Source organism: Macaca nemestrina, chromosome 7 (assembly GCF_043159975.1).
Source record: "Macaca nemestrina isolate mMacNem1 chromosome 7, mMacNem.hap1, whole genome shotgun sequence".
Classification (NCBI taxonomy): Eukaryota; Metazoa; Chordata; class Mammalia; order Primates; family Cercopithecidae; genus Macaca; species Macaca nemestrina.
This window is the reverse complement of record NC_092131.1, coordinates 49,617,263-49,639,036: the sequence shown is the minus strand read 5'-3', so window position 1 is coordinate 49,639,036 and position 21,774 is coordinate 49,617,263. Positions and strand designations below refer to the sequence as shown.

The 21,774-nt window shown below is 39.4% G+C and overlaps 2 protein-coding genes across 19 annotated transcripts in view; one reads left to right on the top strand and one right to left on the bottom strand.

Moving 5' to 3' along the window:
- The window catches only part of LOC105473619 (translocase of inner mitochondrial membrane 9), a 61,602-nt gene extending 50,371 nt beyond the window's left edge, over positions 1–11,231 (bottom strand). For 3 of the 6 annotated variants that reach the window (XR_011625839.1, XR_011625838.1, XM_071100108.1), the window contains exons 1-4: positions 11,159–11,231; positions 8,034–8,170; positions 7,696–7,884; positions 4,366–4,453 (exon numbers count right to left, since the gene is read on the bottom strand). The gene's annotated coding sequence lies outside the window, so the exon portion shown is untranslated. The other 3 variants (XM_011727484.3, XM_011727486.3, XM_071100107.1) reach the window with 3 other exon arrangements.
- LOC105473617 (KIAA0586 ortholog) overlaps positions 8,343–21,774 on the top strand; it is a 123,548-nt gene continuing 110,116 nt past the window's right edge. For 12 of the 13 annotated variants that reach the window (XR_982355.2, XR_011625835.1, XR_011625836.1 and 9 more), the window contains exons 1-4: positions 8,343–9,142; positions 10,044–10,114; positions 11,342–11,411; positions 13,085–13,154. Coding sequence is in view for 9 of the 13 variants with exons in the window: in XM_071100102.1 (XP_070956203.1) it covers positions 8,944–9,142; positions 10,044–10,114; positions 11,342–11,411; positions 13,085–13,154 (410 nt within the window). In the remaining 4 variants the exon portion in view is untranslated. The remainder of the gene's footprint in view (positions 9,143–10,043; positions 10,115–11,341; positions 11,412–13,084; positions 13,155–21,774) is intronic. The other variant, XM_011727479.2, reaches the window with a different exon arrangement.

Sequence of the window (21,774 nt, the reverse complement as noted above, 5' to 3'; positions counted from 1 at the left end):
TACAAAAAATTAGCTGGGAGTGGTGGCGGGCGCCTGTAGTCCCAGCTACTTGGGAGGCTGAGGCAGGAGAATGGCATGAACCCGGGAGGCAGAGCTTGCAGTGAGCTGAGACCGCACCACTGCACTCCAGCCTGGGCAACAGAACTAGACTCCGTCTTAAAAAAAAAAAAAAAAAAAAAAAAAAAGATTTGTATAAAATAAAGCTGTTTAAAATAGAAATTAAACAGCATGTAAAAGGAAAACACGAATCATGTACACTATAGACTAACATAAATGCTACACATTTTATTTAGTTCAGAGTTTTCTGATAACCAAGACAAAAATGATAAACTGGATGTGCAAATCTTTATTAGCTTATCAATTATTAAAGTCTGTGAAACACATAAAATTTTTATGAAGCTTTGTTGAAACTAATTTTTGTGAAGCTTTGTTGAAACTAGTAGTAAATTCAAGTTTAGGACAAAGTGTATGCCACCATCATGAAAAAAATTAACATTCAGCTTTTGATTAACACATACAATCAACAGTAATTCCATTCCACCAGTCTCAATCATACCTATACTAGCCTCCTTTTTGCATTTATTCTTCCCTCCTTTTTTTTCCTTGTCCTATAAAATCATAGTAACTAGGCTCACGCTTGTAATCCCAGCACTTTGGGAGGCTGGGGCAGGTGGATCACCTGAGGTCAAGAGTTGGAGACAAGCCTAGACAGCATAGTGAAACCCCATCTCTACTAAAAATACAAAAATTAGCCGGACGTGGTGGCTGCCTGTAATCCCAGCTACTCAGGAGGCTGAGGCAGGAGAACTGCTTGAGCCCTTGGGTGGAGGTTGCAGTGAGCCGAGATTGCAGCACTGCACTCCAGCCTGCGCCACATAGTGAGACTCTGTCTCAAAAAAAAAAAAAAAATCACGATAACTACTGACATTTAAAAAAATGTGATTTCCTTCATACGCACTGAAAAGCCTCCCCACTCCCCAGTGAGTGTCAGTGGAAACCACACAGGGAGCCTGGTTTCCGCCCAAGTTGGCAGTAATGAGGTGCCCATCTCCATCTACTCTGGAGTGGTATCAAAGGAGGCCTACTTGACATTCAGGACTTGCATTACTGCCTCATGACAATTAGGCCACATGCCCTACTAATGTCAGTGGAGGCCACATGGGGAGAGTAATGAAAATGGAAGCCTGGTGAGGAGCCAGAATGCCCACTCTACCCAGCAGTAACAAGAAACTCCCTGCCCCTCCCCTCAAGTGTCAGAGTGAGGAACATGAATTTCTACTTCCATCTGGCAGTAATGAAGTGGTACCTCCCACCACTTCCCCTCATAGAGCATTGTCAAAAGGAGCCAGATAAAAGGATTAAATAAAATCTAGAGCCTCATAACATGATATGCAAGATGTCCAGGCTGCAATATATTAAAAAAATCACTCATCACACCAAGAACTAGGAAGATCTCAAACTGAATTAAAAAAAGACAATCCGCAGATGCTCAACATTGAGGAACATGTGTTAGGATTATCTGACAAAGATTTTTAAACAGGACCTTGTCAATACTTCAGTGAGCAATTATGAACACGCTTGAAACAAATGAAAAAATAGAAGGTCTCAGCAAAGAAATAGAAATATCAAGACCCAAATGGAAAGTTTAAGAAGTGAAAAATACAATAACCAAAATAAACTAAATGAATAAAATCAATAGGAGAATGGAGGGGACAGAGGAATCAGAGAATTGGAAGCCAGAAAATAGAATTCTTCAATCCCGCCGGGTGCTGTGGCTCACGCCTGTAATCCCAGCACTTTGGGAGGCTGAGGTGGGTGGATAATCTGAGGTCAGGAGTTCAAGACCAGCCTGGCCAACACGGTGAAACCCCATCTCTACTAAAAATTCAAAAAAATTAGCTGGGCGTGGTGGCGTGTGCCTGTAATCCCAGCTACTCAGGAGGCGAAAGCAGAATTGCTTGAACCCAGGAGGGGTTGTTTGTAATATTCCTGTATCCTTTTGATATCTGTAAAACCTGTAATAATGTACACCATTTCATTCCTGATAGTGTAATTTGTAACTTCTCTCTTGCTAGTAAGTTTGTCAGTTTTATTAATCTTTTCAAAGAACCAGCTCTTTTTTTCTCTTTTCATTTAAATTGATTTTTGCTCTTTATTTCCTTCATTGGGTTCATTTTGCTCTTCTTTTTTAGGTGCTTGAGGTAGGAGGAGCTTGGATTACTGATTTGAGACCCTTCTTCCTTTTCCTTCCCTTTTCCTTTCCCTTCCCTTCCCTTTCCCTTTCCTTCCCTTTTCCTTTCCCTTTCCCTTCCCTTCCCTTTCCCTTTCCCTTCCCTTCCCTTTCCCTTCTATAGTTCACATCAAAAAAGAACACAGATTTGATTTCCTTCCTGGAATGCCAAAATTTGTTGTTCTTTTTTAAAAAAATTCCATCCTTGTATTTCTTTGGGTTATCAACCAGAGGTCAGAGAGACAAAGTATGAAATTTTTTTTTTTTTTTTTTTTTTTTTTTGAGATGGAGTTTTCACTCTTGTTGCCCAGGCTGGAGTGCAATGGCACAATCTCAGCTCACTGCAACCTCCACCTCCCAGGTTCAAGCGATTCTCCTGCCTCAGCCTCCCAAGCAGTTGGGATCACAGGCATGCGCCACCACACCTGGCTAATTTTGTATTTTTAGTAGAGACGGGGGTTTCTCCATGTTGATCAGGCTGGTCTCGAACTCCCGACCTCAGGTGATCCTCCTGCCTTGGCTTCCCAAAGTGCTGGGATTACAGGCATGAGCCACCATGCCTGGCCGAAAGTGTGAAATCTTTAAATGTTCTCTAAGTTTCAGACTGGAACCCTGTGTTGCCTCTACACACATCTTGTCCTTATTATACACCTCATGGTGACAAATGATGGTTGTTACTAAAAAATCTGAAAAGACATGTATGAGGAATGCCCAAGTGCTTTTGGTATGGATCTTCTTTATTCATTAGATAATGTATTAATATATATTACTTAAACAGTGTATGTTTCCTCTTTTCAGTGAAATAAAGTTTATCATACTATAAAAGTAATATATTTATTGAGAATTTGAAAAACAAAAGATAAATAGTTCTACCGTTCACAGACCACTATGTTAACATTATGATTTATTTTCTTTAGAATCACTCAATTGTGTATTTTATTTATTTTTGAGATTTATTTATTTATTTATTTTTGAGACAAGAGTCTCACTCTGTGACCCAGGCTGGAGTGCAGTGGCGCAATCTCAGCTCACTATATCTTCTGCCTCCTGAGTAGCTGGGATTACAGGCATGCACTACCACACCTGGCTAATTTTTGTTTAGTAGAGACAGGGTTTCACCATGTTGGCCAGGTTGGTCTTGAACTCTCGACCTTAGGTCATCCGCCCATCTCAGCCTCCCAAAGTGCTGGGATTACAGGCATGAGCCACCGCGCCCAGACCAATTTCATTTTTGTTGTTGTTGTTGTTTTGTTTTTTCCAGACCTACAGTTGAACTCAAGAGCTAATAATCAGCAGTTTTCTTATGTCTGCTTAAATCGCTAAAGCTATCCTCTGTAGTCACCAGTATCTATCAAGATTACGGTATAGGCCAGGCACAGTGGCTCACACCTGTAATCCCAGCACATTGGGAGGCTGAGGCGGGTGGATCATTTGAGGTCAGGAGTTCGAGACCAGCCTGGTCAACATGGTGAAACCCCGTCTCTACTAAAAATACAAAAGTTAGCTGGGCATAGTGGTGGGCGCCTGTAGTCCCAGCTACTCGGGAGGCTGAGGCAGAATTGCTTGAACCTGGGAGGCAGAGGCTGCAGTGAGCCAAGATTGTGCCATTGCACTCCAGCCTGGGTGACAGAGCAAGACTCTGTCTCAAAAAAAAAAAAAAAAAAAAAGATTATGGTATACATAATTGTAGGCAACTGGTTCAGAGAAAATACTGGAGATGACTGAGTAAATAAATGATTTTCAGAGTTACTTGCTAATTTGAGGTCTTCTAAATCTTTCACTATTCACTTTGCAGTTATTTAATAGTAAGCTTAGACTGACAAATTCCACCAGCCACATAAACCACCTGATGGTAAGAACAGATAGCAGTAATGTGGTTGTCCTTTTATTTGATCCTAGTTTCCAGATATTACAGCAAATGTTTGCTGTTATAGCAGCAAAGACCCATCAGGGGTTACCTTCTGATTATATCCCTGAAACCTGGAGGAGAGAAGAAAGAAGCGAATTCAAGAATCACTGGCTTAGATCTCGGGAATGACTACAGTGATGCTGTTATTCTTGTGACAAACAAAATATATCATAGAACCAGAGAACTTAAGAATAATGGGAGATCTTTTCAGTCATCAAGCTCAAACCTTTTCTGATGCATGAGTTTCGTTTCTGTTCTGGAAAAGTAGTTGTCCAACCTTTGCTTGAATGTCTCCAGTAAGGCCTGATTCTTACCTGAAAAATGAGGTAATATGATTACTAAGTCCCCTTCAAGTTCTTTTTTTTTTTGTCCTTTTTTTTTTTTTTTCCTTTTTGTAGAGAACGGGTCTCGCTATATTACCCAGGCAGGTCTCGAACTCCTGGGCTCAAGCTATCCTCCCGCCTCTGCCTCCCTGAGAACTGGGATTACAGGCCTGAGCCACCGCGCCCGGCTCCTTCAAGTTCTAATAGTCTTTTCAATGAAATGTAAACTTCTATTGGCTAATCTTTTTTTTTTTAAGTTTCTTCCTTTTTAGTAAGTGAAATTAGTTTCCTCTAGTCTGAGGTTACAATTCTTTGGCATATGTGTTACTATTAAAAAAAATACTTAATGTCATGCTATCCTTATTTGTCCAGGTATAAGTATACATTACACTTCCCTTATGATTTTCCTACTAATTCTGGGAGGGATGGTTCAGAAATCTTAAGAAACTTACATGAGGTCACTTATACAGATAGTAACTGGGCAGCTGCAGCCTAACTAAGGTGTTTGGACTTCAAAATCCAGTATTTTCCCCATTGCACCTATAAAATGACCTATTTAAGACCTATGAAATGTCTTATAAGCTATTATGGCATATATCATCTATCTAAAAATATTTTCCAAATAGCCAAATATATGTTATAAGCTAAGTGACTGACCAGGTGCAGTGGCTCAATCCCAGCATTTTGGGAGGCTGAGTTGGGTGGACAGCTTGAGCCCATAAGTTCTACACCAGCCTGGGCAACATGGCAAAACCCCATCTCTACCAAAAATACAAAAATGAGCCAGCATGGTGGTGTGTGCCTGTAGTCCCAGCTACTCAGGAGGCTGAGGCAGGAGGATCACTTGAGTCCAGGAGCTCGAGGCTGCAGTGAGCCATGATCAAGCCACTGCTCTCTTGCCTGGGTGACAGATCAAGAGACCCTGTCTCAAAGAAAAAAAGTATAAGCTAAGTCATAAAACCTAGCATCACAAACATGGGTGCCAACATTAGGTGTTTCCTGGTGAGATGCAGTAAGATAGCATCACCTATGTGGTATTCTGGCCAAAAGTTTGATACGCTCTAATCATGAGGGAATAATTAGGAAAATCTACAACATGGAACAATTTGTAAGACAACCTGACTGGTCTTTTGAAAAGTATCAGTCATAAAGAAAAGGGGTTGAGAGGGCTGATTTAGGGTAAGAAAATAAAGCCAGGCACGATGGTTCATGCATGTAATCCCAGCACTTTGGGAGGCCGAGGTAGGCAGATCACATGCGGTCAGGAGTTCCAGACGAGCCTGGCCAACATGGTGAAACCCCATCTTAATAAAAACACAAAAATTAGCTGGGCGGAGTGGCGGGTGCCTGTAATCCCAGCTATTTGGGAGGCTGAGGCAGAAGAATCGCTTGAACCCGGGAGGCAGAGGTTGCAGTGAGCTGAGATTGTGCCACTGCCCTCCAGCCTTTGCAACAAAGATCCATCTCAAAAAAAACAACAAAAAAAAAACAAACACACAAAGGAAAGAAAATAAGCCTGGGCAATAAGGCAAGACCTAGTCTCTACCAAAAAGTAAAAAATTAGCCAGTGTGGTAGCAAGTGCTTGTAGTCCTAGGTACTCAGGAGGCTGAGACAGGAGGATTGCCTGAGCTCAGGAGTTCAAGGCTGCAGTGAGCTATGATCATGACAGAGCAAGACCCAGTCTCTGGGCGGGGGGTGGGGGTGGGGGGTGGGGGCGCAGGGGTTGGGGGAAGAGGAACTAAAGAGTCATGACAAAGAGCTGTAAGATCCAAATTAAGTTGTCATTTTAATAATTCAGAGTGCCTACACTCAGATCTTAGGTCACTGTTTCTTTCAAATAAGTATCACCTAGAAAGTAAGAGTTAAACTATCTCCAAGGTCTCTGGCAGCTGTGACATTGTAGTTCTTTCAGTACACTCATAATATGCAATAAATTGTGAACAAACAGGTACCAGCTATGAGCCCAATTAAGAAGGGAAAATGTAACTAAAATAAAAAGTAATGGCTGGGCGCGGTGGCTCACGTCTGTAATTACCAGCACTTTGGGAGGCCGAGGCTGGTGGATCACCAAGTCAAGAGTTCGAGACCAGCCTGGCCACCATGGTGAAACCCCGTCTCTAATAAAAATACAAAAAAAATTAGCTGGGCATGGTGGCGGGCGCCTGTAATCCCAGCTACTCAGGAGGTCTGAGGCAGAAGAATCTCTTGAACCTGAGAGGCGGAGGTTGCAGTGGGCCAAGATCGCGCCACTGCAATCCAGCCTGTGCGACAGAGCAAGACTTTGTCTCAAAAAAAAAAAAAAAACCCTCAATTAGAGAAACTCAGCAAGGTACAAATAATTAAAAGGTTCTTTAACGCTGAGCCCTTACAGTTTTTTGTTTTTTGTTTGTTTTTTTTTTTGAGACAGCCTTGCTCTCTCACTCAGGCTGGAGCGCAATGGCGCGATCTCGGCTCACTGCAACCTCCACCTGCCGGGTTCAAGCAATTCTCCTGCCTCAGCCTCCTGAGTAGCTGGGACTACAGACAGGCGCGCGCCACCATGCCCAGTTAATTTTTTGTATTTTCATTAGAAACGGAGTTTCACCATGCTGGCCAGGCTGATCTCGAACCCCTGACCTCAGGTGATCCGCCCGCCTTGGCCTCCCAAAGTACTGGGATTACAGGCGTGAGCTACCGCGCTCGGACTTGAAATTCCATTTTAAGTCTAGACTTCTATGAAACTAGATCGCCGAGATGTAACAGAAATAAAATTCGTCATTTAGCTTTTAGATCGGATTACATTTTTTGCTTTGATTATTCTAAAGCCTCTAGTAAGGCATAAAGGGAAAACTCTAAGTAGCGCATGCTGGGAAATGAACAGATCAGGTAAGGGCTGTTAGACCTGGTATGTCTAGAGACGATTTTCATTTAAAGGAGGATCATCCACCGGGCAGCTCAAGGTCACAGCGTAAATATCTTATAGTCTAATTCAGTGTCCCAAAACAAGACCCCCGACTCCCCAGATCCAGGTTGGGGGTGGCTCAGGGCCTAAAGTTCCTACCCTCGCCCAGGTGACACCATCCCCAGGAAGGTCTGCACCGGACCTGGCGAAGCGCTGTCCCGCTTCGCACCCCCCACTGCCCCAAGTACATGCGCCGGCCTCCTCGGGAGACCCCGCCAATTTTCTGGAGCGTAGCCTGCCACCCCCCGCCCGGGAATCCCGGATTCTCACGGCAGAGAACAGGCACCATACTTAAGCACAGGCTCTCGCATCCGACATCAGTGCAAGGCTGGGGGGCGTTGGGGGACGGCTGAGCCTCGGGAGGGCGGGTCAGGGTCAGGACAGGAGCCGCGGCCGCCAGATGGGAAAGAACACGTGGGAGCAGTGATGTCAAGTGACACTTAAACCCTTAGACGCCGATTCGTTATAACGAGAGGACATCTAGAAGAAAATGCACGTACCATCAGCGAATTCTAAAATCTGCTAAGGATTGATCTCTGTGATTGTCTGCTTAGACAATGCTTTCTATTCCCGACTTCCTCTCCAATAACGACCCGAATCTGTCGAAATTCTTTGGAAGCCTAATTTACCTAATCCCACGTCCCTAACGGTCTTCGGAAGCGAAGCAGTGTAAACAGCCCCCGATAAACACAAGTAGTATTACAAGTCGGGAGCTCTTCAAGTTTCAGATGAGACTGTAGCGCGATCTTGTGCGGCAATGTGCTACCTTTAAATAAATAAATGAATGAATGAATGAATGAATAAATAAATAAATAAATAAGCCTCCGTTATGTTCGGAGTTTGTTTCCGCCCGGAGAGGGATGGAAGAGCACCAGCGAGCGCTTAGCTTTCTGGTTGGATGTTTTGGGTGAGTTTGTTGGCGCGCATGCGTGTTGTGTCTCAAGGGCGGGTTTGAAGGGAAGTGGATGTTGACCTGCGGGCAACTGAAGTTATTGTCAGATTATACCCGTGACTGCGCGGGTCTCTGGCGTCCTGGAGACACGTAGGGATGAATTTATGTTTCCGACGATTGCATCTGGAGGCGTGTGTAAGACTCTGTGGCTGAAGAAAGCTATTACGCTTCTTATGTGGGTCATTATTTTAAAAATAGCATTTCGGTTTTATCTGCTTGACTGCCTCTTAACAAATTTTAAGCCCTCCTCTACATCTGTTTGGTTTTGCCCTACCAGCTCTGGGATTGGGGAGTGCACTGTTAATGGTTATTGTTGCTCCTGTGGCCATTCTCTTGGCATCCCCACTTTCACATTTTGGCGTGGTGTATTAATAGACTAAGTGGGATTAATGGGTAAATAGGACTTTATAGTCATCTCTAATCCTGGATTCAATACCAAAATTTAGATTTTCAGCTTTGTGGATGTTCTATTTCGACATTTTAAGAACAGTTCATTGCAAAGAGGTGAAAATTTTGTTCTGAAGTCTTAAGGACACAGAGAAAGTTTTTCCGTCCATAAGTGTGGGACTTGTTTTGTGACCAACAATATGAAAGGCTCTGAGGTCAGCTTGGAGAAGAAAAAAAGGATTAAGATGCCAGCAAAGAGACTTCGTGAGGTAGTTTCTCAAAATCATGGAGATCATTTGGTTTTGCTGAAAGATGAGTTGCCCTGTGTTCCTCCGGCATTGTCTGCAAATAAACGTCTTCCTGTTGGAACGGGGACTAGCTTGAATGGAACATCATGTGGTACGTGATTCCATGTAATTTTTCAACCAGTTTTAGCTTAGTAAATCTTTAGTCCTTATTTGTTTAAATTCCCAGACGTAAGATATAAGTCTAGTTTGTACAGATGTTTGAAAACTGACCCTGTTTCCCGGGAAAATGGCCAGGAAGCCTATAAAATGTTTGAACAGATCTAATGAATGAAACTTGAACGTCTCCTGTTGTGCTTTTTTTTTTTTTTTTTTTTGGCATTGACTTTTGCATATTGTTTTTGTTTATATCTATGGTGGATACACTTAACTTGTATAATGTGCTTTATTTTCCCCTCTAGTGTTTTTTATAGTTTTCCCCCGAAGTAGTACTTTTTACCTAATGCACTACTTTCTGTTAATAGTGGGAAAAGCAGGACTTCTGCCAGTGGATGGCTTCTGTATTCCAGTTCACTTAATCTGTCTAAACCTCAGTGAAAATAAGGATAACATATGCTTTACCCACTTCGCTGCTAATTGTGAGGATCAAATTAATGAATATGTGAGCAAAAACAGCAAAATGCTTTTATAATGCTGCTTTTTAGGGGATACAGCGGTGACACTCAAATAGTCCTGCTGTTAAATTAGACCTTTACATCGTATACTTATTTCTACCCATAGATTGTCCACATCCAATAGTGTATGGTTATCTTTTAAAATATTTCATGCTTATCTCACTTTATTGTCAGTACCGAACCTTATTTTCCCAAATATCAACTGTAAAAGCCTTCATTCACATATGTTTAAATACATTTTCTTAACTTTCTTTGCACGCAGATTGTCCTTCCAACGTCTGCATTATATGGAGTTTATAGGTCTTGAATCATGCCTGTACAGTTTCTAAAGCTAAGGACCTGATTTTAAAATCACTAAAATCTATTCCTTTGTTTTGTTAGGTTCATCAGACTTAACTTCTGCTAGAAATTGTCACCAGCCTCTAAAAGAAAATCCCCTGGTGTCAGAAAGTGTAAGCAAAAGGATTCTTAATTATGCTCACATTAAAATTTTCAGTGTTGTCAAATAATGTATTCTTAAATTATGTTTGATTAGCAACATGCCTTGTTTTTATTTAAATATCACTTACCAAACCAATGTTTTATATACTACAATTGTGACTTTGAATGGTGTTTGAGACATTAAACAAAAGGCCTTCCCTAGAATCAAAAATACCGATTATTAAAATAATGGCCGCTGAAAGAGATATGATAACTGAAAAGAAGCTCTCTTACTATTCAGGGAAAAGGTGTTCTTGCCCAGAGACTTAACATATTTTTAGGTAAAAGAAAAGGAACAACTAACAGTACAATTTTCTTTAACATGAGGTGTGCTTGCATGTCATTCTAACACTTGTAAGGTGTTTTGGTTTTTTTAGAAGAGAGGTTCTTTAAGAATAACATGAAATTATCATCTTAACTTTACAATGCCGAACGTATTTGATAAATATAATGTTTTGGTTATGAGATCTAATTAGACTTTGATAGCTAATCATAGTGTTGACCTATGTATTGTCAGTTTAATAAGTCTGTATAATGAGAGTTTCACAATATACTATTTTGAAAATTGAAGCAGGTAAACTAATAATTCAATTAAAACTATATGACAATTTTGTCAAAAGCTCACAATTTATACATTTTGTATAATTTTGTGCTGTACTTGGTCCCTATGTAAATGCCTAGACTTTGGAGTGGTTTTTTGTTATTGTTGTTTTGTCTTTTTTTTTTTTTCTTTTAAGCAGGCCTTATTTAATGATATCTAAACTTTTCAAATGTATGGATACACTGTTATTGTATAATTGAGGATAAATCTGTGATCTTCATGATATTGTGCCATCCTTATCTACTCCATTTGACTCACAGTGAGTCAGATTTTTACGTTTCACTGAAGCAACTGAGATGTTAAATGACTTGCTCTGCTAGAATTGGTATACTGGTTTGAGTCTGAATCTCAGTGCTACATTTGCTTGCTGCTTCATTTACTCATTCATTTGCTTGTCTGATAGTGTGTTACTCACCCATTCAACAAATCTTTGAGTAGCTTTAAGGTATATCAGCATTGCGTGGTGATGGAAATGAAGCATATGAAATACACAGTCCTGCCCTCCCAGAACACAGTAGTCACATAGCTAGTAAATGGTTCTTGATAAATAATAAATCCGAAGTTTATTTATCCTATTTCTTCCTTTCATATCCCAAAGGATTTTTCTAAAGACGTTGCAGTGCAAGTGTTGCCTTTGGATAAAATAGAAGAGAACAACAAACAAAAAGGTAAAAGAATAATATTGATTTTTTTATTGTTATAAAATATACTTAACATAAAGTTTACCACTTTAGCTATTTTAAAATGTACAGTTCTGTGACGGTAAGTACATTCACATTGTTGTACAATCATCATCACCTTTCATATCCAGAGCTTTGTCATCTCTCCCGATTCTACCCATTAAACACTAACTGCTCATTTTTCGTACCCTCAGCCCTGGGCATCCTACTTTTTGTCTCTATGAATTTGACTACCCTAAGTGCCTTATATAAGTAGAATCATATAGTATTTGACCTTTTGTGACTGGCTTATTTCACTTAGCATAATGTTTTCAAGGTTCATCCATGTTGTAGCATGTGTCAGAATTTTCTTCTTAAGGGTAGAATTTATTTTTAAGCATTTATTACATAGTCTTACAGTTTTTATTATTTTCATTTTAAATTAGTTTTTCTTCCCAAATTAAGCCATTCCTAGAATCTGTAAAATCCAGAATAAGGTTTGCAATGGTGAAGGTTATCTTGTTATTACCAATCTATTGCATAGGTTTAGTATTATATATGTTTATAAATTTTTTTTGAGACAGAGTCTCCCTCTGTTGTCCAGGCTGGAGTGCAGTGGTGTGATCTCGGCTCACTGCAACCTCCGGCTCCCAGATTCAAGCAATTCTTCTGCCTTAGCCTCCTGAGTAGCTGGGATTACAGGTGCACGCCACCACACCCAGCTAGTTTTTGTATTTTTTTTTTTTTTTTGTAGAGACAGGGTTTCACCATCTTGACCAGGCTGGTCTCAAACTCCTGACGTCAAGTGATTTGCCTATCTCAGCCTCCTAAAGTGCTGGAAATACAGGGCCACCGTGTCTGACCCCATATGAATTTTAAAATAGTTTTTTCTAATTCTTTGAAAAATGATGTTGGTAATTCGATTGAATTGAATCTGTAGATGTCTTTGGGCAGTATGCTCATTTTAATGATACTGATTTTTCTAATTCATGAGCATGGAATGTTTTCCACTTGTTTGTGTCATCTGTGATTTTTTTTCATCAGTGTTTTGTAGTTCTCCTTGTAGAGATCTTTCACCTTCTGGATTAAATGTATTCCTAGGAATTTTATGTTTTGTGTGCCACTATTGTAAATGGCATTGAGTTCTTGATTTGATTCTCAGCTTGAACATTATTAGTGTATAGAAACGCTACTGATTTTTGTACATTGATTTTGTATCCTGAAACTTTACGTAAGTCATTTATCAGATCTAGGGGCATTTTGGAGGAATCTTTAGGGTTTTCTAAGTATAGGACCATGTCATCAGTGAACAGAGATAATTGGACTTCCTCTTTTACTTTTTAGATGCCTTTTATTTCTTTCTCTGTCTGATTGCTCTGGCTGGGACTTCCACTACTGTGTTGAAAAGAGTGGTGAGAGTGGGCATCCTTGTCTTGTTCTAGTTCTTAGGGGGAATGTGTTCAACTTTTGCCCATTCAGTATGATGTTGGCTGTGGGTTTGGAATTATGAGGATTATATTATTACTTAATCACTTAATTTGTTCCTTGTCCTTTTCAATTGTGGAGTGCTATGGCTGAGTTCCTAAACATTCTTTTAGTTAAAAAAGATTTTTTTAGTAGCTTATTAAAATTTAACAAATATTTAGGAATTTAATATATATTTTTGTGTCTTGATTCTGCAGCAAATGACATCTTCATTTCTCAGTATACAGTGGGACAGAAAGATGCTCTCAGAACAGTTTTAAAGCAAAAGTAAGTTTCATTTACAGAAAATAATTGGACCATTTCTTATGTTTAAAATCAGCTTCATTTGTACTTTGGACATATGAAAAACTGTCTTTTCACTATGTGAAATATATATTGTGTGATGATATGTATAAAGTGTTTCTCATGGTGCTAGACACATTTAAAATACTCAGTAGCAGTTAGCAGTTGTTATTATGGAAGTGCTATGGTATTAACTCATTTAACACACCTATAAAATAGATTTCATTACTATCCCAATTTTATAGAATCCCCATTTTCTTTTATTTATTTATTTATTTAGAGATGGAGTCTCACATCACCCAGGCTGGAGTGCAGTGGCATGATCTCAGCTCACTGCAACCTCCGCCTCCCAGCTTCAAGGGATTCTCCTGCCTCAGTCTCCTGAGTAGCTGGGATTACAGGCACCTGCCATTATGCTGAGCTAATATTTGTATATTTCTAGAGATGGGGTTTCACCATGTTGGCCAGGCTGGTCTTGAACTCCTGGCCTCAGGTGATTCACCTGCCTCAGCCCCCAAAGTGCTGGGGTTACAGGAGTGAGCCACCATGCCCGGCCAGAATCCCCATTTTATAGATAAGGAAACTAAGGCATTGGGAGATTGAGAGATTGATTTTCCCAAGGTCCAGGTTGTTACTGGACTGGGATTTGAATGTGCAAGTCTGCCTTTAGAGCCATCTCTCTTAACCACTTTACTATACTGCTTATAGCAGTGCTCAATAGTTCCTTATACATAATACTTATTATTTATTATCCGAAGACATTTAGACTTTTCCTGGTCAAAATCTCAGAAAGAGATGAGTTTAGCACCTGGATGCAGTGAAGAGAGACCATGGTTACTCCACCTAAATGCCCCCTCCCAACTTTATCTTAAATACCAATGAAATCTAAAACTAACCTTGACAACAGCACATGAGAAACATGAAGGAAGAACAAATTCACTAGTCTGGAGGCAATTAATATTATCTTTATCATATTCCTAGGCTACATGTATTCTACTCCTGAACCAGAGCACTGCAGAAGGCCCCTTAGGAAATAGAAAAAAATTTTACTTACTTTTGAATTCTCATTTTATTCAAAAGGAAATTATATATTAGTTCTGCAAATGGAAAATCTGTATTGTTTAGAATACGTTTAAAAATAAATATACAGGCCAGGTGTGGTGGCTCACACCTATAATCCCAGCATTTTGGGAGGCTGAAGTGAGTTGATCACTTGAGCCCAGGAGTTTGAGACCAGCCTGGACAACACGGCAAAACCCCATCTGTACCCAAAAAATATACAAAAATTAGCCAGGCGTGGTGGCATGCACCTGTAATCCCAATAACTTGGGAGGCAGGAGGTAGGAGGATTTCTTGAGCCTGGGAGGCAGAGCATGGTGCAGTGAGCTGAGATGGTGCCACTCGCACCACTGCACTCCAGCCTGGGCAACAGAGCTAGACCTGTCTCAAATAAATTAGTTAAATAACTATACAACTATTAAAATACAACATTTATTCTTTTTCCACCAACAGTTTTCCATGGTATACATATTATGTTCTGGGAAGCACCAGAATAACAAAAAAAATAATACTACCCCTAAATTGCAAAGGTATAATCTGAGCCAGCCAGAGTTTCACAGCGGGTTCTTTGGTCCTATCAGGTTTTTACTTCTTATATTTGTTCACACTAAAATTCTCAATACATAATATAGCAGTTAGGAGAGGCATTTGGATGGTAAATTATATCAGAAGGTTTCTAAATATATAAGAAAAAGCCCTAGTGATGGCATGGTCTTATCTGTCATCTTCTCTACTTGAACTAAAAATTGCAGATTACATCTGACTCAGTTGGATAGAAAGCAATCACCACTTCTATCCAGCAGACCCTTAGTGGACGAAGTAGCTGCTTGCAACCACAATAGGGACTTTATAAACTTCCCTTCCAGTCAGAACTCTCAGAACTAAAATATCTCAGAACTTTCAAATCTGAGAGGGAGAAGTTGTTAATAAACAGGACAGTGAGAGAAAATTGCAAACACTGCCTCTTTTATCTGTTGCTAGATCTCTCCCTAAGGATGAATGAACGTAATTTTTTTTTTTTTTTTTTTTTGAGATAGAGTCTTGCACTGTCACCCAGGCTGGAGTGCAGTGGCGCAGTCTGGGCTCACTGCAACCTCCCCGTCCCAGGTTCACGCCGTTCTCCTGCCTCAGCCTCCTGAGTAGCTGGGACTACAGGTGCCCGCCACCATGCCTGGCTAATTTTTTGCATTTTTAGTAGAGATGGGGTTTCACTGTGTTAGCCAGGATGGTCTCGATCTCCTGACCTCATGATCTGCCTGCCTCAGCCTCCCAAAGTGTTGGGATTACAGGCGTGAGCCACCGTGCCCGACCCTGAACAGAATTTTTTAAAAGACAAAACAACTAAGGAGGCTCTATGGGAAAGTAATTACAATGTAGAGAATAATAACTGAATCAAACTATAGAAATGACTCTCATGTCTAATTATGTCCCAAGAGATATACCTTTAAAATGAAGCAGGCTGAAAATAAAAATACAACAAAAGTATTTTGAGGAGAAAACAGGTAAAAAGAAATAAGAATTAGCAATATTAATTCTAGTTGAAGTAAAATTCAAGGCATATCTGCTAAATAGACTAAATAGGACCAATTTTTTGGGCAAAGTTAATTTTTTAGTTAGTTTTAAAAATCTTTAATGTAGCCAGGTGCGGTGACTCACGCCTGTAATCACTGCACTTTGGGAGGCTGAGGCAGGCAGATCACCAGTTCAGGAGATCGAGATCAGCCTGGCCAACACAGCGAAACCCCGTCTCTACTAAAAATACAAAAAATTAGCTGGGCTTGGTGGCATGTACCTGTAGTCCCAACTACTCGGGAGGCTGAGGCAGGAGAGTCACTTGAACCTGGGAGGCAGAGGTTGCAGTGAGCAGAGATTGTGCCACTATACTCCAGCTTGGGGGACAGAGTGGGACTCTGTCTCAAAAACAAAACAAAACAAAAACTTAATAAATAATAAATGTAAAGAGTTTTAAAAAATCAAATACTATGAAAAGCTTATAATGAAAAACCACCATCTTCTACCCCACTATTTCCTTAACCACTAGGCCTATTCCCCAGTGGCAGCCGCTTTTAATTCTTTTACCTCTTTCCTCTGAGAGGTGATTTCATAAATCAAAGTAATATGCTTACAGTACTATTTTTGATTTATTAAATTTAAGTCAAGCACAGTGGCACATACCTGCAATCCTCTCTACTTGAGAGACTGAGGCAGGAGGGTCGCTTGAGCTCAGGAGTTTATATACAGCTGGGGCAACATGGTGAGACCCCCTTCTCTTAAAAAAAAAAAAATCTGTCTATACTGGGTTGTGAAAAAATACAAAAAAACAACAACAACGAATAAACGTAGACTGCACTTATTCTACTATGATAAGCTTTAGCTGTCTTAAGTTACTTTTTCTCCCTTTCTCTAATTATAATTACTCTGTATTGATTTATATAACAGCCGTAAACGTAAAAAACTTTTTTACTTTATAAAGTTTCAATGTTTACAGAAGTAGAGAGGATAATTTTTTGAACTCCCATGTTCTCATAGCTTAGCTTCAATTATTAGCATTTTGTTTCATTCATAACCGCCCCGCATACCCATGAATTATTATAAAACAAATCCCAGAAGTCATTTCATTTTATCTTTACATATTTTAATATACGTACCTGAAAGATAATTTTTTAAAAAGGTATTGCCATAATGCTACTATCATACTGAAACATAATAATTAATAATTTCTTAATATTATAAAATATTGAGTCAGTATTCAAGTTTCTGTCACTGTCTCATAATTTTTTTATGGTTACTTTTTGTTTTGTTTTGGGATTGGTTTTTGTTTTTGTTTTTTGAGACAAGGTTTCAAACTCTTATCACCCACAGTGGAGTGCGGTGATGTGATTGTAGTTCACTGCAACCTCAAACTTCAGGCTCAGGCAGTCTTCCTCCCTCGGCCTCCTGAGTAGCTGGGACTACAGGTAGGCACCACCATGCCTGGCTAATTTTTTTTTTTTTTTTTTTTTAATGTTTTGTAGAGACTGGCCTCACGGTGTTGCCCAGGCTAGTCTCGAACTGCTGGGCTCAAGTGATCCACAGCCTTGGCCACCCAAAGTGCTGGGATTACAGGCGTGAGCCAGGGCACCCTGTGGTTAATTTAATTTTGCATTAGAATCTAAGGAAGAGCCACACTTTACATTTGAATGATATGTCTCTTAAGTTTTTTTTTTTTTTTTTTTTTTTTTAAGACAAAGTCTCACTCTGTTGCCTAGGCTGGAGTGCAGTGATGCAATCTTGGCTCACTGCAACTTCCACCTCCTGGGTTCAAACAATTCTGCCTCAGCCTCCTGAGTAGCTGGGATTACAGGCATGCACTACCATGCCTAGCTATTTTTTTGTAGTTTTAGTAGAGACGAGGTTTCACCATGTTGATTAGGCTGGTCTCAAACTCCTGACCTCAGGTGATCCGCCCACCTCGGCCTCCCAAAGTGCTGGGATTACAGGTGTGAGCTACCATGCTGAGCCTTCAGTTTGTTTTAATTTACAGATTTACCCTCACTTTGTTTTTCTTATAATTTATTTGTCTTAAGAAATTTTCTACCTTCTGGATTTTGCTGAATGTATCCTTTTTTTGTCTTTAATATGTTTCTCTCAACCTTGAATTTCTGTCAAGTGGCAAGAATGCTTGATAGGTGATGTTATATACTTCCTGTGTAATACATCAGGATACATAGATGTCTGATTATATCTCTTATTGTGAAATTAGGATTGATCTGTTAATACACCACCTTTTTGTATCAGATTACAGCATATGGAAATTTGAGGACAGAGTCTAAACAGTCAATTTTAGAAATTTAGCAGGAAAATAATTTCTTATAAAAGCTAAAGGAAGCTGGGCATGGTGTCTCATGCCTGTAGTCTTAGCACTTTGGGAGTCCAAGACAGGAGGATTACTTGAGCCCAGCAGTTTGAGAACAGTCTGGGCCATATAGCAAAATTTTTTTAATTAGCTGGGTATGGTAGCATGTGCCTGTAGTCCCAGGTACTTGGGAGGCTGAGGTGGAAGGATCACTCGGGCCTGGGAGTTTGAGGCTGCCGTGAGCCATGTTCATTCCATTATACTCCAGCCTGGGTGACAGAATGAGACCCCGTCTCAACAGAATAATAGAGAGACAGACAGTCAGACAGATGCTGAATGATAGGAAAAAAAAGCAGGGAAAGCAGAAGAAATCAAGTATATCAGATAAAAGAAAACATAAAACACAGTAGAATGTTTTCAACTAGTTCTAGAAGTATGTCAGTGTAATAAGCAAATCTTAGACAAGTCAGAAAATTAGTGAGAAAATGCATGTTATAAATAAAAAGAGGGCATAATGATAGAAGGTATTAAGAATACTGTGTATTAAGAATACTGTGTACTTGAATGCTACAAATTAAGAAATCTAGATGAAAGAAATAACTCACCAAAAATAACCATATAACTAAGAAGATTTTAGTAGACCAGTTACTGGGAAATAAATTGAAAAAAAAAAAACCTTCAAAGAGCAATCTCCAAAGCAGTCATGATTTTCTTTGAGTTCTTGAAAAATTTTAAGAAACAGATTATGATCATGCTATATATTCTGCTCCAGAGCAATGAAAAGCAAAGAATGCCACTCATGTCATTTTATGATGCTAACCTAGCCCAAGTATCCATACCTAACATTAGTTCCATCAGAGATATTTTCGTCATACTATTGTAATTTAAACAAACGTAGTTCTTGAAATACAATAACTAAACCTAATACTACTCTAATAGTTAAAGAAAAAGATACAATTGTATTGATATATCATTACTATAAATAAGTTATGAGTAAATTATATCTTGTCATATGTTAAAAGATAATACACAATGATTAAGTAGAGTTTAGCCCAGGAATGCAGCAATGTTTTAAAAACGGTAATAGCAAATTCTGTTGTAATGCTTATGCACCAGGCACTGTTCTCTGCACTTTTTTAGTTTATTTTTGTTTTACTTTTTGTTTTTTATTTTGTTGAGACAGGATCTCGCTCTGTCACCCAGCCTGGAGTTCAGGGGCAGGTTCACAGTTCACTTCAGCCTTGACCTCCCAGACTCAAGTAATCCTCCCACCTGAGGTCCCCCTAACCCCACCCCAGAGTAGCTAGGACTGCAGGCATTTGCCACCACATCCAGCTAACGTTTTTACTTTTTGTAGATATAGGGTCTCACTATATTGCCCAGGCTGGTGTCAAACTCCTGGGCATAAGAAGTCCTGCCTCAGCCTTTGAAAGTGTTTGAATTACAGGCATAAGCCAACATACCTGGCTGCAGTTCTTACATACTACTTAATCTTTACAAAAACCTGGCATGTCTAATAACGTTTCAAGCTTACAAATAAGGAATAGAAGGGTTAAAGTCACCAATGCAGTCTGTCTCCAGAGATAGTGCTCTTAACTATTGCACCACTATAATAATTCATGATCTATTACTATATTTATATCATTTGATCAAATAAGTATATGTGACAAGCACTACAGTCACATTTAGTGACATTTTATGCCCATATCTTCTTAATTTTTTTATTTTTTAAATTGACAAATAATTGTACATATTTGTAGGGTACATAGTGCTGTACTTATAATGTATAGTGATCAGATCATCGTAATTAGCATATCCATCATCTGAAACATTTATCATTTCTTTGTGTTAGGAACCCTCAATATCCTCCTTTTAGCTATTTGAAACCATGTAACACATTATCCTTAACTATACTCATCTTACTATAGTCATTCCTCCTATCTAGCTGTAGCATATTCCTGACTTATTCCTCCTATGTAGCTGTAATTTTGTATCCTTTCACAAATCTCTCCATATGCCTCCCTTCCATACCCATTTTATACTCAGTCACGACACACACACGTAATACCCACAAACTTCTTTAAGAATAGAATGATACATTCTTTTTTTTTTTTTTTTTTTGAAATGGAGTTTCGCTCTTGTCACCCAGGCTGGAGTGCAATGGTGTGATCTTGGCTCACTGCAACCTCCACCTCCCGAGTTCAAGTGATTCTCCTGCCTCAGCCTCCTTAGTAACTGGTATTACAGGCATGTGTCACCACGCACAGCTGATTTTTTGTGTTTTTAGTAGAGACGGGGTTTCACCACATTGGCTAGGCTGGTCTCAAACTCCTGACTTCAGGTGATCTGCCCACCTTGGCCTTCTAAAGTGCTGGGATTACAGGCTTGACCCGTCATGCCCAGCCAGAATGATACATTCTTAACGTGAAGGACGATGTTTATTGTAAACCTATAGTCAATACCCTGTTTAACAGTAAAATTGGGAACAGGACAAGATGTCCATTATTTTTTAAACTTAATTTGGAAGCCTTAGTTGGAGCAGTTAGATAAGAAAATGAAATCAGGTATGGATATTGAAAAACAGGAGACAAAGTTATAATTTATAGAAAATACTGTGTATTCAGAATATCCAAGAGACCACTAACTCAGAAATTTTTACACTAATGAAAGTTCAGGAAGGTGACCAGATAATCAGCATATTATTCAGTCATAAAATGGAATAACAATTACCATAGCAATGTCCCCACGCCCCCCCAAAAAAGTTGGGAATACTCATTATCAGAAGTCTATAGAATCTATCTGAAGAAGTATGAAATTTTGTCAAGGGAAATAACCAAAGGCTAAGATACATTAAGAGACTCAACATGGTCTTGGATGGGAAGACCAAGCACTGTAAAAATATAAGTTATAACAAAATTAGCATATGTTTTGCTGTGGTCAGTCTTAAAATTTTTTGTTATTTTGAGAATAAGTGGTAGACGTAAATTGGAAACGTAATTCTAAAACTTACCTGGAAGAACATACTGTTGCGAAAAAAATGTGTGTGCCTGTGTGTATACTGTATGTATATATTTATGCTATATGTGTGTGTATACATACACACAAAATTAAGAATACATCCATATAGAATACATTCAGTTTGGAATAGCTAAGATGAATTTGGAAAAGCAAAAACAAAAATGGAATGATGGAGAACTTGCCTTAATTGATATTATAATGTACTCTAAAGCCTTAGAGGAATGAAGAATCTGGCCAGTGTGTCTAGAACAAGGGAGAACTCCCTTATGTGTGACTGGAGAGATAAGCAAGGGACTAGGTTATGAACTCCTGTAAAGGAATTTGGTCATTAATGTAAGATAAATGGCAAATCATTTAAAAGTTTTAAAGAATTAGATATATTTCTTAAAATACTCCGGTAGCCATATGAAAAAATGGATTGGAAGAGGGCTAGACTATAGTCCAGCAAATGAATTGGCTCTGGAGTTTTCAGGGAGGAGTGAATTAGATTGGTCCTGAATACACTGGGAAGTGGTGGTATGGTAGTGGGAATCATGCTCAGTTGGAGAGGAAAAGACAAATTTGGAAGATGATTAGGAGATTGAATTGACAGGAATTGTTAATTAGATACGAGGGTAAGGAAGGCACTAAGGTTGAATCCCAGATTTTTGGCTTTCACAAATACATGGTCAGTAGTATATTCATTGAGAAAGG